At 41.6% G+C, this 17,245-nt stretch overlaps 1 protein-coding gene across 4 annotated transcripts in view; it reads left to right on the top strand.

The window, feature by feature from the left end:
- KLHL5 (kelch like family member 5) overlaps positions 1–17,245 on the top strand; it is a 76,078-nt gene that overhangs the window by 25,582 nt on the left and 33,251 nt on the right. For 3 of the 4 annotated variants that reach the window (XM_062213586.1, XM_062213585.1, XM_062213584.1), the window contains one exon: positions 15,984–16,166. In XM_062213586.1, the coding sequence (XP_062069570.1) occupies positions 16,024–16,166 (143 nt within the window). In that variant the 5' untranslated portion in view covers positions 15,984–16,023. Of the gene's footprint in view, positions 1–311; positions 385–15,983; positions 16,167–17,245 lie in introns of those variants that run through there. The other variant, XM_062213587.1, reaches the window with a different exon arrangement.

Below are 17,245 nucleotides of genomic sequence, written 5' to 3'. Positions count from 1 at the left end.
ATACACACACACACATTGTGTGTGGCACAAATATGTATGTATTACATGTACAATATAGTATATACATTTATATATGTGGTACATATAAATATAAATATATGTACATATTTATATATTTGAAAGGCAGAGTGACAAAGAGATTTTCCACCACTGGTTCATTCCCCAAATGGCTGCAACAGCCAGATTTAGGCCAGGCCAGATCCAAGAACTCCATCTGAGCCTTCTACATGGTTAACAGGGATCCAAGCAACCTGGACCACCTTCTACCAACTTCTCAGGCACATCAGCAGGAAACTGGATTGAAAGCCAGGATGCTAATGTCACAGTGGTGACTGAACCCACTGCAGCACAGTGCCGACCCCTTCTAGTGTACTTCCTGTACAGGTATGAGGACACTTCAAAAAGTTTTTAGAATAATGAAATTAAAAGATAACTTATTTTGGTGTAAAAAATTTTGAAGTCCATGCATAATTTTTCATAATGCACAGTTCCATGAACTTTGTAAAGACCCCTTTCTATGCCTGGATTCCAAAAAAAAATTTGCATAAAGTTCATTTAATTACATTTTCCATGAAATTTTTGAAATATCTTCATGTAATATATTTTTAAAGTAAAAATCTCAATCTTATTGTTCATGTTGTTCTATAACCGGCTTTCTTACCAATGCAGGTTTTAAAATTAGGATCCTTTGCTTGCAAAAGAGAAAGCTCAAATTAAACTGACTTCACCAAAAACTAGAAATTTTTGGTTGATGGAAATAAACAAAATTCAAGGATAGCATCTAGCTTTAAACATGGCTGGATCTAGATACCAGTAATCTATTCTTCTCTCTCTTTAAATTTTATTTGCCTTTATGATGACATTATCTCAGATTCTGATAGTAACAGAAAAACCACTGGCAAGTCTAAGTTTAGTTTGTATCGTTTAGCAACCTCAGATGGAAAGAGTGACTTCTTCCCAAAGTGCATTAACTAACCTGATGACCTGGTCTGAAATGTTCCTTGTTTGGATCATGTGCCTACCTGAACCAATAGTTCTTAGCAGAAGATAGGATGTTTTTTTGGCCTTACACCTCTGCCCAAAACCCTGTGGACTAAAGTAGGGAATGAGTGGTTCCCCAGTAGGCAAAGTTGGTTGCTGTTATCCTTAAAAGGAATCCTGGGTAGGCAAAAACAATTATGTCCACTAAAACAGCTTTGCATGTTATTAAATATTCTGTATCTTTTCAAATGGCTGCACTATTCTTCAATATGTGAATATACCTTTTGTTCATTTTTAAAAAAAAGATTTATTTATTCGAAAGAGTTACAGAGAGGCAGAGGCAGAGGCAGAGAGAGAGAGATCTTCCAACCACTGGTTCACTCATCAAATCGCTGTAAGGGCCGGAACTGTGCTGATCCAAAGCCAGGAGCCAAGAGCTTCCTCCAGGTCTCCCATGCGGGTGCAGGGGTCCAAGGACTTGTGTCATTTTCTACTGATTTCCCAGGCCACAGCAGAGAGCTGGATCAGAAGAGGAGCAGCCGGGACTAGAACTGGCACCCAAATGGGATGCCGGCACTTCAGGCCAGGGCTTTACCCTGCTGCACCACAGCGCCAGCCCCGGGAATTTGATTCTTACAGACAGCAACTAACTCTGTTTACTGCAGATATTCTGGCAACTGTACTAGAAGGGGAAAAAACTCCTTACTTCCGGGATTAGAATTTGTTTAAGAAGAGAAGGGGCAATATTGTTTTTCCTTAGCTTTCATTTCCCTTGTACTGAGGTTTTTTGTTTGTTTGTTTTTTGTTTTTTGTTTTTTTTGACAGGCAGAGTGGACAGTGAGAGAGAAAGAAAGGTCTTCCTTTTTGCCGTTGGTTCACCCTCCAATGGCCACCGTGGCCGGTGCACCGCACTGATCCGAAGGCAGGAGCCAGGTGCTTCTCCTGGTCTCCCATGGGGTGCAGGGCCCAAGCACTTGGGCCATCCTCCACTGCCTTCCCGGGCCACAGCAGAGAGCTGGCCTGGAAGAGGGGCAACTGGGACAGAATCCAGCGCCCTGACCGGGACTAGAACCCGGTGTGCCGGCGCCGCAAGGTGGAGGATTAGCCTATTGAGCTGGGGCGCCGGCCTATACTGTTTTGTGTCCTCTCCTGAGGACACCTTTTGCTTCCTAAAAGGGGACAACTTCGGTTCCTTTTTTTCCTTACCTGTCTAACTCCAAGACATATTTCAAATCTCATTCTGCTTCTTGTCACCTTCCCAAACACTAGCCCATACTGATTGTTTCCTTATTTGTAATCCAGCAGTAATTTATCTTTCAATTGGGGATGTACAAAATGATCGATTAGTATAATGGTTAGAGATATAATGTGTGTGTGTGTGTATATATATACACACATATAATCTTTTAAATCTCAATTTTATCCATATTTTATAATTATACACAGTATTTTATGGACTTTTGGCTAAGATCAAGTGTGCAATAGTATCTGTGTATCTTTTATACCCTAGTAAATATCTAAATATCTGAGCACACTCTTAAAAGGATACTGAAAAGGATATGTATAAAAAATTTGAGGGACGGCCAACCTATAATAAGTAATTGCATGTTTTTATTTTTGTTGTAGCTTTGAGTATTTGTAAAAGATACTGGAAGTGTCAGTAATTGTATGTTTGCAAAAGCATTACTTCTGAGTGCCACAAGCAATGATGCAGGTGGTTAGGAGTAGGTCCCTTACCTTGGGAGCCCAACAGATCATTTAGAATTTCAAAGCAGTTTTTCTTCCCCACTCAAAATCAAAAACAGTATAATTCTTGTGAAGTACTTTCTTTTAATTTTTATTTGAGAGGCAGAAAATGAGGGAGAGAAAGCGTGCACTCCCATCTGCTGGTTCACTCTCCAAATGCCCACAAATGGCTGAGGAAACGCAGTCCAGGTCTCCCGCATGGTGGCAGGACCCAATTACTGGACTGTTCACCACTGCCTCCCAGGGTCACATTAGTAAGAAGCTAGACTCGGGAGCTGGAGCCAGGAGTTGACCTTAGGTATTCTGATGTGGATATCCTACCTGGCATCTTAACCTCCAGGCCAAATGCCTGCCTCTGATTTCCAAAAAAAAGCTTCTTTTGAATATTACTCCATTAACAAATCCTCGTACAAATTCTAGTGCTTGAAGTAAAAGAAATCTAAGAAGTCTATAATCAAAAAGTATACTGGACTTGGTACACATTGTGTGTGCACATGTGAGCACATGTGTGAAACCTTGGAAATTAAAGGGTTAGTGTTGCTGTTTAATTTTTTCTAACTTGTGGAACTTACCTCTTTGAATTCCAAGTCCCTTCACTGCAGAAGCGTAGCTTTCTTAACATCACTACAATTTCTAACTGGTGCAGCATTTTATATTAGGAGTTACTCTGAAATAGTTGGTGATTTGATTCTGTTTGACACTTGCCTCTCTTCTACATTCAGGCACTTTCCTAATTTATAAATTCATTGCCTACTGCAGAAAGAGGCAAACACTCAAAATTAAACATTTCCCTGTAGCCTAGGAAGATTAAGCAGTGCATAGTTCATTGTAGTGAAAGTCTGCTATGAAAAAGACTTGAATGAGCTCTTATAATTCTTTGAAATAGTACTTATCGTCTTTGTAATATCATATAAATAAAATTAAGCAGAGATGTTAAATGTATTTCCTCTGTTACCATGTAAAAAAAAGTAGAAACCAGAGGGAAATGTATTTTAAATGCTTCAGAGATAGCCTATTCTCAGATGTTTGTGTTGTGTTATCTACCGAGTTTATTAAAGATCATTTTAAATAGGAAGTATGAGGCCGGCGCTGCGACTCAACAGGCTAATCCTCCGCCTTGCGGCGCCGGCACACTGGGTTCTAGTCCCGGTCAGGGCACTGATCCTGTCCCGGTTGCCCCTCTTCCAGGCCAGCTCTCTGCTGTGGCCAGGGAGTGCAGTGGAGGATGGCCCAAGTGCTTGGGCCCTGCACCCCATGGAAGACCAGGAGAAGCACCTGGCTCCTGCCTTTGGATCAGCGCGGTGCGCCGGCCGTAGTGCGCCAACCGCGGTGGCCATTGGAGGGTGAACCAACGGCAAAAGGAAGACCTTTCTCTCTGTCTCTCTCTCACTGTCCACTCTGCCTGTCAAAAAAAAAAAAAAAAGTATGAAATTTAGCTATAAAAATTGACAATGCTAGAGATTTGACCTTTTTTTTTTTTTATTTTGACAGCCAATCAAGCTGGCATTGTGGTGTAGCAGATAAAGCCCCTGCCTGCAATACTGGCATCCCATATAGGTGCCAGTTCACATCCTGGCTGCTCTACTTCCAATCCAGTTCTCTGTTAATGGCCTGGGAAAAGCAGTGGAAGGTCCTGGTTTCAGCTTGGCCCAGCCCCAGCGTTTGCAGCAGATGAAAGATTCTCTCTCTCTGCCCCCTTCTCCTTCTCTCCATCTCTCTAACTCTTTCAAATAAATAAATCTTAAAAAAAACACGAATCAAACAACATTATATAAAGAGAAACAACTAAGGTTACAGCCTTCCCATTAACTAATGAAAAGCAAAGCTCCAGTAACAGCGACTCACCTTCATTGTACACTTACTGCATGCTGGGGCTATGAATGCATTATTTCAATTAATAATCCCACCATGGGGGATCCCTGAAAATAAAAAGCTACACATTTATTCCCATTTTGCTGTTGAGGAAGATAAAGATGAAAGGAGCTAAATAACTTTTCTAGAGTAGCAGAGAGTTGAACCCAGAACAGTAGACTCTGGACCAATACTGTATAGTAGAACTCTCTGATGTAAATGTTCCATATCTTCACCATGCAGTTTGGTGGCTACTAGCCCCATGGGGCTATCCAGCATTTGAAATATGACCAGTCCAATTAAAGAGCTGAAGTTTTAACTCTGTTTAAACTAAAATAACCCACTGGGCTAGTGGCTACTGTATTGGACAGAATAGCTCTAGAACCTTCCTAAAACGCTCTTACTCACTGACCAATAATTCTCTAGTGCAACCCTCCAAACTAAAGCATGTAGGAGGAATAGATGAAGTAAGAATACACAGAGCCAGAGGGTTAAGAGCAGTTTGGTTGGGGCTGGCGCCATGGCATAGTGGGTAAAGCTGCCACCTGCAGTGCTGGCATCCCATGTGGGCCCTGGTTCAGGTCCTGGCTGTTCTACTTCTGACCCAGTTCTCTACTGTGGCTTGGGAGGTCAGTGGAAGATGGCCCAAGTCCTTGGGCCCCTGTACCCACATGGAAGACCAGGAGGAACCTCCTGACTCCTGGCTTTGGATCGGCACAGCTCTGGCCGTTGCAGCCATTTGGGGAGTGAACCAGCGGATAGAAGACCTCTCTCTCTCTCTCTCTCTCTCTACACCTCTGCCGTTCGATAAATCTTTTTTTTTTTTTTTTAAAGAGCAGTTTGATTAGCTAGGGACAGATATGTGATATATGTCCCATGGAAACCTCAGAGACCTTTGCTGTCTCTTTTTTTAAAGATTGATTTTTTAAAATTTATTTTAAAGGCAGATTTACAAAGAGAAAGAGGGAGAAACAGATCTTCAATCTACTGTTTCACTCCCTAAATGGCTACAACGGCCGGGGTTGGACCAGACCAAAGCCAGGAGCTTCACCTGGGTGTCTCATGTGCTTTCCCAAGTGCATCGTCAGGGAGCTGGATCAGAAATGCAGCAGCCAACAACCAGACCAGCACCCGTACGGGATGCTGGTGTTGCAGGCGGCAGCTCTGCCTACTAAGCCACAGCGCCAGCCTCAGACTCTTGCTCTCTTTAACCTTAACTAAGGAGCAGCCACAGAGCAGTGGACTTTGGTATAAGATCCTTAATACAAATGCCTCTTTTTTTTCCTGTTGAATTATTTTCATTCATACTATGTCATCATTCTCCCTTCATACATGTAGTCCAGGGGTAGGAAACCTTTTTCTGCCAAGGGCCATTTGGATATTTATAACATCATTCACAGGCCATACAAGAATTCCCATTCCTTAGTGAGTGATTTAATACCTTCTGATCCCACTTTGTAGTTAGATCCTTAAGTGTCCTAGGTTGGTAACTTTTGCCATGTCAGGCCTCCAGTTTTTTAATCTGCAAACTAAAGGAGTTGAATTACTTGGTTGAATAAGCCTTCTAGATGTAAAAATTCTGTATATAATTGTTTTAACGCCTATGGTCCTATAATTATATAGATATACAGTAAATTCTTTTGTTAAAATTGTGCAAAGTCACAGATTTTTTTTTTTTTATGGGTAGAGTTATAGTCAGTGAGAGAGAGAGATACAGAGAAAGGTCTTCTTTCTGTTGGTTCACTCCCCAAATGGCCACTATGGCCGGCGCTGTGCCAATCAGAAGTCAGGAGCCAGGTTCCTCTTCCTGGTCTCCCATGTGGGTGCAGGGCTCAAGCACTTGGGCCATCCTCCACTGCCCTCCCGGGCCACAGCAGAGAGCTGGACTGAAAGAGGAGCAACTGGGACTAGAACCCGGTGCCCATATGGGATGCTGGTGCTGCAGGCAGAGGATTAGCGAAGTGAGCCATGGTGCCGGCCCCAGTCACAGATGTCTTAAAGAAAAACAAGGGATGGGCATTTGGCCTAATGGTTAAGATGCTGGTTAAGCCCTGTATCCCATATCAGAGCACCTGGGTTCCAAGTTCTTGGCTCTAGATGCTGATTCCAGCTTCCTATTAATGCAGATCCTAGAAGGCAGCTTGTGATGGTTCATATAATTGGGTTTCTGCCACCCATATGCGAGACCTAGATTGAGTTCTCTATTCCTAGCTTTGGCCCTGACCCAGTCTTAGTTGTAGTGGGCATTCGGGGAGTGAAACAGTGGACAAGACCTCTGTGTCTGTCTCTCAGTCTCTCAAATAATAAGAAAAAACAAAAATTGTTAAAAATATGTGTAGTTACTTAATTAAGTCTTTTCAGTAGGGTCCAAATCAGAAGCCTACACTTCTTTTGCTTCTTTATTTGGAGCCATGAAAGTGGTTGCTGTAACCAAAAATCTCAGTGATTATAGTAGCCCTGTGGTTTGTCCTAAAATCTGATACTGTGATGCCTCTGACTTTGTTTTTATTGTTCAAGATGGCTTTGGCCATCCAGAATCTTTTGTGGTTCTATATGAGTTTTATTATTGTTTTATCTAGTTCTGTGAAGACGTTTGCAACAGAATGAATGGAACCGGATATCTTTATGCTAAGTGAAATAAGCCAGACACAGAAAGACAGATTCCATGTTTTCTCTTATATGTGGAAGTTGGCATATAAAGAGAGAATATTAAAAGTGTGTGGGTGTCATATTATTTGGTTTATAGTTGGAAGTGCCATCTTCAGTGAATTATACCCTCTACATAATAATATATCATTCTTTCCTTACTTTATGATCCTTGTCATGAATCCCATGTTATGTGATATTAATATCCCCACTTTCAAGAAAAGTAGTATGTATGTGTATGTATATAATATTTACAAATGAAGTGAATATGGAAAAATGCTAAAGAATGTCAAATTAAAAAATTTTTAAAAGAAAGCAGATGAAAAAACAATGCTATTTTAGAAGCATAAGTTGTTTTTTGTTAATGTATATGTAGGTAAACAATTTTGGTATTTTACCTTTATGCTGATTTTGAAAATAATATTCCATTAACTTCTGTGAGCACTAGTTCACTTAAAACATTTTATTATTTAAGGAAATTCAGTTTACATAGATTTAAAACAAAGTATCTGCTGTAAAATTCAATACTTTGAACTGCATAATAATATAGCCATCTCTTGACTGTCATGTCCACCAGTGGTTTTCAACTTGTGATATTTATCAGGATCACTTGTGTGTCTTTTGAACACTACAGTGTTCAGGAGTTGGTGTTTTGGTGCAGCATGTTAAGCCACGGCTGGAGTGCTGGCTGCTCTGCTTCTTAACTTTATGGAAATAGACCTGGAAGGCACAGATGATGGCCCAAGTACATGAGCCTCTGCCATCCACATGGGACACTAGGATGCAGTTCTGTTTCCGACTTTGGCCTCGCCCACACATGGCTGTTTCAGCCATTTGGAGAGGGAGCCAGAGGATGAAAGATCTCTTTCTCTGTGTCACTCTGCTGTAGATAAATATTTTAAAAATTAAAAAGAAAACCCTACAGTGTTCACCTCGCACCGTGGACCTCGTGAATCGGTGCCAGGAAAGGAGGCTCTGAACACGATAGTCCCTGGCTTCTCCTGATTAGTCTTGGGGTCTGAACCAAAACACCCTGAAAGTTCTTGGCAAGAAAGGAGTATGGCCTGTTTATTCGTTGGGCTTACATCAACATAAAAAATAACCTGTAATAACTAAATGACAGTAGCATAATAAGGTTCTGTCCTTTCAAAATTTAGAATCAAACAGCATCTATGTTTGAATATGGCAAGTCATCAAACTTCTAACTCGTTTCTTAGTTATTACTGATAATTTAACATGCAGTACAAGAAGTACGATACCAAATATAGGAAACCTAAGAAGTTCTTGTTCTTAAAAGGATTTATTGCTTATGAAGATTAGATATAGTTTTCTGTAATTCTTAACTCATTAATGCTCTTATTTGTCAGTTTTCTGACAGTAAAAAATTTCATTTTTGAGGTAGGCATTTTGTGTAGCAGTTAAGATACAGTTGGGATGCCCACATGCCTTACTGCAGGGCCTGGGTTTGAGTTCCGGCTCTGCTTCTGATTCCAGCTTCCTGCTTATGTACACCCTGAGAGGCAGCAGGTGATCACACCCAAGTGCCTGGGTCCCTGCCACCCACATGAGACACCTAGAATGAGTTCCTGCCTCCTGACTTCAGCCTAGCCCAGCCCCAGCTGTTGTAGGCATTTGGGGAACGCATCAGCAGATCTGTCTGTCTCTGTCCCTCTCTTTCAAATAACTAATAGACATTTTAAAGACACTTTTTTATCAAATTTTTATTTCTTCAAGTTATTATGCATCAAAACCCACTATTTTTTATTTGTTTTCCTTTTGTCTAGATATTAAAAAGTTTCTCTCATTTATATAAATTTATATAAACAATCTATAATTATGCATTACCCAATACATTTTATTATAATAATCTTAAATGTGAAGTTGAGTTTATTATACTGGAATACAGCAGTCATATTTTTAGCATCCAAGACATCCATTTTTTTTTTTTTTTTTTGACAGGCAGAGTTAGACAGTGAGAGAGACAGAGACAGAGAGAAAGGTCTTCCTTTTTCCGTTGGTTCACCCCCAAGTGGCCGCTATGGCCAGCGTGTTGTGGTCGGCGCGCTGCACCGATCCGAAGCCAGCAGCCAGGTGCTTCCTCCTGGTCTCCCATGAGGGTGCAGGGCCCAAGGACTTGGGCCATCCTCCACTGCACTCCCGGGCCACAGCAGAGAGCTGGACTGGAAGAGGAGCAACTAGAACAAAATCCGGTGCCCCAACCGGAACTAGAACCTGGTGCGCAGAGGGTTAGCCTAGTGAGCTGCGGTGCCGGCCGACATCCCTTTTTTTTAAAGATTTATTTATTTATTTGAAAGAGTTACACAGAGAGAGAGAGGAGAGAGAGAGAGAGGGGTCCTCCATCCGTTGGTTCACTCCCCAATTGGCCACAATGGCCGGAGCTTCGCCAATCTGAAGCCAGGAGCCAGGAGTTTCTTCCAGGTCTCCCACACAGGTGCAGGGGCCCAAGGATCTGGGCCATCTTCTACTGCTTTCCCAGGCCATAGCAGAGAGCTGGATCAACAGTGGAGCAGCTGGGTCTTGAACCGGCGCCCATATGGGATGCTGGTGCTTCAGGCCAGGGCTTTAAACCACTGCGCCACAGCGCCAGCCCCAGCAACACATTCATTTTTTTTTTAAAGATTTTATTTATTTTATTTGAGAGTTAGAGTTACAGACAGTGAGAGGGAGAGACAGAGAGAAAGGTCTTCCTTCTGTTGGTTCACTCCCCAAATGGCCGCAACTGCCGGAGCTGCGCTGATCTGAAGCCAGCAGTCAGACACTTCTTCCTGGTCTCCCACATGAGTGCAGGGGCCCAAGGACTTGGGCCATCTTCTACTGCTTTCCCAGGCCACAGCAGAGAACTGGACTTGAAGAGGGGCAGCTGGGACTAGAACTGGTGCCCATATGGGATGCTGGCGCCTCAGGCAGAGAATTAACCTACTGTGCCACGGTGCTGGCCAACACATCCTTTTTTTTTTTTTTTTTTTTGGACAGGCAGAGTTAGAGAGAGACAGAGAGAAAGGTCCTCCTTCCGTTGGTTCACCCCCCAAATGGCCGCCATGGTTGTTGCACTGCACCGATCCAAAGCCAGAAGCCAAGAACACATCAATTTTTTAAAAAGATTTATTATTTATTTGAAAGGTAGAGTTACAGAGAGGCAGAGAGAGAGAGAGAGAGGAAGGGAGGAAGGGAGGAAGGGAAGGAGAGGGAGAGAGAGGTCTTCCATCCACTGATTCACTCCCCAGATGGCCACAATGGCTGGAGCTATGCTGATCTGAAGCCAGGAGCCAGGAGCTTCTTCCAGGTCTTCCATGTGGGTACAGAGGCCCAAGTACTTAGCCATCTTCTGCTTTCCCAGGCCACAGCAGAGAGTGGTTCAGAAGTGGAGCATCTGGGACTTGAACCGGCACCCATATGGGATGCCAGCACTGCAGGTGGTGGCTTTACCTGCTATGCCCCGGCATCCATTCTTAATAATATATATTTCACATTTATTGTCATTATTGAGAGCTATAGTCCAAGAGCATTTTTTCAGTTCTCATATCCATGTGGCAGTGGAAAGGCAATGGCCTGGGAAGATTGCGAGGGAGATACTTATTCATGAGGGCACTGCTAACTTCTGAAACGGGTACCTATCAGTCCAATGTGAGAGTACTGCTTTCTTCATCTAAGTCCTCAGTCCTTCCACTCAACCTATGGATAGGAAAAAAAGTATGGGAAAGCCGTACCTTAGCCACTGTGGCTAAGGTGAACTGTGTGAGGTAATACACTTCATTCCCATCATAAAACCTCATCCGTTTGCATGGGGACTGTATTCCCAGGTGAAAAGGAAAGTGGGTTTTGATGAACACATAGCAATCTCTGTGACAACCCTATATCTCTGCCATGAACAAACATGACTTTAAATTTTTTAAGATTTGTTTTTATTTATTTGAAAGGCAGAGAGACAGAGAGAAATGGACACAGAGAGATCTTCCATCTGTTTTTTTGCTGCCGGAATGCCTGCAGCAGCCAGGGCTGGGCCAGGCTAAAGCCTATAGCCCGGAACTCAATCCTTGCCTCCTACATGGGTGACAAGACCCAGGTACTTGAGTTATCACCTGCTGCCACCAGGGTGTACCTTAGCAGGAAGCTGGAATCAGAAGCAGAGCTGGGCCTCAGACCCAAGTGCTCTGATATAGAAGATGGGCATCTCAGCTGGTGTTTTTTTTTTTTTTAACTTTTATTTAATAAATATAAATTTCCATTGCTAAGTATTCATGTAATATTGCTATTGTCAGCAAGCGATCTAGGACTTGCTCCCTCATTTCTCTATTCTAAGCCCAACTTGTTCTTTCATTTCTCTATTCTCTTCAAGGTAGGAAACTAATTCTATTATAAAGGAATCTGTAGGACGCACAATTTAATCTTTAGACCTTATAAAAGAGATGGCTAACATTTTTCTGTAATAGCATAGCCAAAATAAGAACTTAAATAATAATCTCATAGCTAGATTCACTTCGCCATCAGCGAAGTATACAGTAAGTAGAAAAAAACCTCCCTTTCAGACCAAAGGGAAAGAAAGTTTTAAAGTGAGAATATAATTTTCCTCATGGGCATTGTCTACCTTAGAAAAACTACTACAGAAGATGCCTGTGACTATAGACTTGTAGTTCAGGCCACCGAAGATTAGAGATGGGACTTGGGCACTCCCTTGACTTGCATCCTCTGATCTGCTTTAACACAAACCAGGAGGAAAAGAAAGCGAGGCATCAGAAGCAATGGGTGGCAGGCCTATTACTGGCTGATCTGTACAGTGATCTGCCCTCAAGGAGACCCAACAGGCCAGTCCACTGCAGTGGCTTTCAATGTGGTAAGCCTGGGCTTCAGCAGAAGTCAGCTTGTGAAGAGCCCTGGCAGCTCTGCCAAGAGTTGGATCACTGGAAATGGACCTGCCCTGGAGTCGAAGGATGCCCAGGTCAGAGCCACAGATCTTATTGGCTCTAAGCTGAAAAGCCCTTCACTCAGCCCAACTTCCAAAGTGACCACTGCAGTTGAGGGGACAGCCAAGGAGGGTCAGCAACATTGCAGGCAGAACTGTAAATTTCTTGTTAGAGATGCCCCCTGCCTTTACCTGGCCAGCTCTCCTCCCAGCCCAGCCAAGTAATGAAAGTCAACAGAGTGCCTTCCCCTAAGAGGTTCACACCTCCCTTAGGATATACCCCATGTGAAGAGATAGATAGGCCTGGGCCTCTTAACTTACAAGGCCTAAAGCCCACCAGATTATTATCAAGCCCCTTCTATCAGGTTCTATTTGCCTCTCAATCAGAAAAATTACTTGTAGCTTAGACAGCACCTTTCTTAGCTCCTCTAATAATGACTCTGTCCTTTGTTCTAGGCCCTGTCTAGTGCACTTGGTCCTCATTCCTTTGTAATCATAACCTCTACCACCAATGGCTCTACTCCCAACCTGTGTGTACTGATGGTCCTCTTCCCCACTTAATGCTGTATAATTGTTCAGACCTGGTAAATGCCACTCTTAGGATCATTGGTTACTATCCTCACTCTGTCTTTTATGACCTTGTCTAAATATGATCAGAGTTGGCAAACTTGGAAGGCTTCCATAGCCGTGGCAACTCATGACGACAGCCTAGGGCGGTTACTGGCGCCATAAACTAGAGTGTCAATTTGTTGGGTCAACAACAGGAGCCACTGTGCACTTGCTCCTCATGTGGGATCTCTGTCCTTAATGTGCTGTACATTTTGATTTAATGCTATAACTAGTACTCAAACAGTATGTTTCACTTTGTGTTTCTATGTGGCTGCAAACTGTTAAAATCTTTATACTAAATTGATCTTCTGTATATAAAGAGAATTGAAAATGAATCTTGATGCAAATGGAAGGGGAGAGGGAGAGGGGAGGGTTGCGGGTGGGAGGGAAGTTATGGGAGGGGGAAGCCATTGTAATCCATAAGCTGTACACTGGAAATTTATATTCATTAAATAAAAGTTAAAAAAAAATTTCCAAAGTACAGTTTATGGATTACAATCGCTTTTTCCGTCCATAACTTCCCTCCCACCCACAACCCTCCCATCTCCTGCTCCCTCTCCCATTCCATCGCATCAAGATTCATTTTCAATTATCTTTATATATAGAAGATCAATTTAGCATATATTAAGTAAAGATTTCAACAGTTTGCACCCACACTGAAACACAAAGTGTAAAATACTGTTTAAGTACTAGTTATAGCATTAATTCACATTGTACAACACATTAAGGACAGATATCCTACATGAGGAGTAAGTGCACAGTGACTCTTGTTGTTGACTTAACAAATTGACACTCTTGGTTATGGCATTAGTAATCACCCTAGGCTCTTGTCATGAATTGCCAAGGCTATGGAAGCATTTTGAGTTTGCCAACTCCAATCTTATTTAGACAAGGTCATAGTCAAAGTGGAAGTTCTCTCCTCCCTTCAGAGAAAGGTACCTCCTTCTTTGATAGCCCATTCTTTCTACTGGGATCTCACTTGCAGAGATCTTTCATTTAGGGTTTTTTTGTTTGTTTTGTTTTTTTTTCCAGAGTGTCTTGGCTTTCCATGCCTAAAATACTCTCATGGGCTCTTCAGCCGATCTGAATGCCTTAAGGGCTGATTCTGAGGCCAGAGTGCTGTTTAGGACATCTGCCATTCTATGAGTCTGCTGTGTATCCCGCTTCCCATGTTGGATTGTTCTCTCCTTCTTAATTCCATCAGTTAGTATTAGCAGACACTAGTCTTGTTTATGTGATCTCTTTGACTCTTAGACCTATCAGTATGATCAATTGTGAACTGAAATTGATCACTTGGACTAGTGAGATGGCATTGGTACATGCTACCTTGATGGGATTGAATTGGAATCCCCTGGCACTTTTCTAACTCTACCATTTGGGGCAAGTCAGATTGAGCATGCCCCAAATTGTACATCTCCTGCCTCTCTTATTCCCACTCTTCTATTTAACAGAGATCATTTTTCAGTTAAATTTCAACACCTAAGAATAATTGTATGTTAATTACAGAGTTCAACCAATAGTATTAAGTAGGACAAAAAAAATACTAAAAGGGATAAGTATTAAGTTGTTCATCAACAGTCAGGACAAGGGCTGACCAAGTCACTGTTTCTCTTAGTGTCCATTTCACTTCAACAGGTTTCCTTTTTGGTGCTTGGTTAGTTGTCACCATCAGGGAGAACATATGGTATTTGTCCCTTTGGGACTGGCTTATTTTACTCAGCATGATGTTCTCCAGATTCCTCCATTTTGTTGTAAATGACCGGATTTCATTGTTTTTTACTGCTATATAATATTCTATAGAGTACATATCCCATAACTTCTTTATCCATTCTACTGTTGATGGCCATTTAGGTTGATTCCAGGTCTTATCAGCTGGCGTTTTAACCACTGTACCAAAGGCCTACTTTATGACTCTTGACAAGATGCTAAGCTCCTTGGCTTCAGTTCGGTTTACTTTAAGAGATCCAATGACTTTTTCTGTTTTGATAAGGTTATTAGTTAGTTGTATTAAGAAGATGTATTAAAAAGGTTTGAGTCAACAAAGCATTTGTCAGAATTATAGTATTAAAAGAAGATCTGATGGGGCTGGCGCTGTGGTGTAGCAGATGAGGCCCCCGGCTGTGGTGCCAGCATTCCATATGGGCTCCGGTTCAATACCTGGCTGCTCCACTGCTGATCCAGCTGTCTGCTATGGCCTGGGAAAGCAGTGGAAGATGGCCCAAGTGCTTGGGCCCCTGCATCCACGTGGGAGACCCGGAAGAAGCTCCTGACTCCTGACTTTGGATCGGCGCAGCTCTGGCTGTTGTGGCCAGTTGGGGAGTGAACCAGCGGATGGAGGACCTCTCTCTCTCTTTCTCTCTCTCTCCTTCTGTATGTAACTCTAAATTTAAAAAAATAAATAAATAAATCTTTAAAAAAAAAGATCTGGTAAAACATGAGAACTACCATCACAATCCTTGGTTTTGCAGTTAAATTGCTCAACTAGTGGCTGTTGAGTACTTGATTTAGGTGTTCTGGAGAGGAGATCAGTCGTGGGATGGGGAGGGATGTGGACTCAGAATGTCATTCCATTTGACGTTTTTGCCATTTCCATTAGTAAATCTGATGAAATCAATTATGGTTTGGAAAGTTCAGATAATAGTTTTAGACACTTAGATTAGGTCATAAACTTGTTTTAAACTATAATATAAAGTATAGGTTACTTGGGCTTTTGAGAACTGACCAGAGAACCACAAGATTGTTTGTGACACTGTTTTTATGACAATATCTTTCGTAAATGAACTGTGGAACATAACCTATTTTTATGTAAAGGATGACTTGGATTTGTACCTCAAATACTCTAATTGCTTTTCTGTCTTTAAAGATGAGCATACCTTTTATACTCTTTAAAGTGTTAGCTCAAGCTATGGCTATTAATATGTACACCGCTTGGTTCTTTCTCAGCATAGACTTTGGGTTTAACCAGAGAAGACACCTCCAATGCAGACACTACAAAGAATACATGTAGCTATTAAATAACGGATGTCACATTCATTCATGGTGTTTCTAAGAGGCACATTTGACTGGAGTGCTCATTGATTTTAAAGACAAAAATAATGAGTGATTAGACATTAGTATTGATATGTAGCATTGATTTCTTTTTATTGCGCTATAAGTTTTTAGGAGAGCTTACAGGATAGATTTTTAATGTGATCATGGTCATTCAAGTGTATGCTTACTTTCTTTTTAGGACTTCCAATAGCAGTCAGACATTGTCATCCTGTCATACTATGGAGCCATGTTCATCAGATGAATTTTTCCAAGCCCTTAATCACGCTGAGCAAACGTTTAAAAAAATGGAAAACTATTTGAGACATAAACAGTTGTGTGATGTAATTTTAGTGGCTGGTGATCGCAGAATTCCAGCTCACAGGTAATTGTGTTCTAAATTTCATTATGTGTGCATTTCTTTTGAAGTAACTTACTCCAGCTAACCAACATGCTCAGGGGGAAGGGATCTATTGCATGAATTTCCACAAACTGTGTAGAAAAAATGGTTACACTTCGAATGATCCTAAAAGGATGTTTTTCCCTGTGTAGAAAAAGAGCAGAAGAAAACGTAGTAGTCTCAGATTAGTCAATATTGTTTGATGAAGATTTCAGCTACTATCAGCAGCATTTGGCCATGTTCTACCTATTAAGTGCTTTAAATTATTGGAAATTAGAGCTTATTAGTATTTAGAAGTCAAAAAGCTGGTAGAATGTAGTAACAAAAAGTCTTCAGAATTTTAAAATAGCCACATATGTCCCAGCTTCTGTTTGCTGGTCTCCAAGAAGTACGAAAAACAGTGCTAGGGGAAAAAGCCTTGAATACAAATGATGTGTTCTTTTGTAAGAAAAGGGAAGGAGCTGTTTAATAAAAAAAATTAGGAGCTATTTAATAAAATAATAAAGAATGAACTGTTTAATAAAAATAATTAATTTTCTTCTGATAGTTCTGTATTCAATTGTTCTTTGTTAATACAATAACCCCAAAGTTTTTTTTTTCTTTAACACCCTTTGAAACTAATTAAAACTCTGCTCCAGTTTTTCCTTTTAAACCCTCCAAAGTAGAAGTAAATTCATTAGGAAAAATGGGCGTGGTGTTACAGTTGTTGGCGACTCAGTTAGCGTTTGTGTATTGAGATACTACCATATTCTGTGAGTAGAAGCCCATGTTACAAGCATGGATTTGTCAGAAAGCATTTCTGGCATCTCAAATTCTGTTTTCAAAACTGAACTCATGACTTTATGTGCCACGATGATGTGAGCCGCCCGTCATCTTAATCTAGATTACTAAGGCAAGACCCCCCTGACTGGTCTCCTGCTTCCCTTCTTTCTCCTACCTCATGTTTCCAACAAAGCTACCCAGTGATCCTTTAAAATGGAACTCGGATCCAGTCATTCCTCTGAGTGCACTTTTGAGTGGAGACAGAACAGTCAGTGGCTTAGACAACGCAGCCATTACCTCTG

Source organism: Lepus europaeus, chromosome 16, assembly GCF_033115175.1.
Source record: "Lepus europaeus isolate LE1 chromosome 16, mLepTim1.pri, whole genome shotgun sequence".
Taxonomy (NCBI): Eukaryota; Metazoa; Chordata; class Mammalia; order Lagomorpha; family Leporidae; genus Lepus; species Lepus europaeus.
This window is presented reverse-complemented; position numbering and strand designations above follow the sequence as displayed.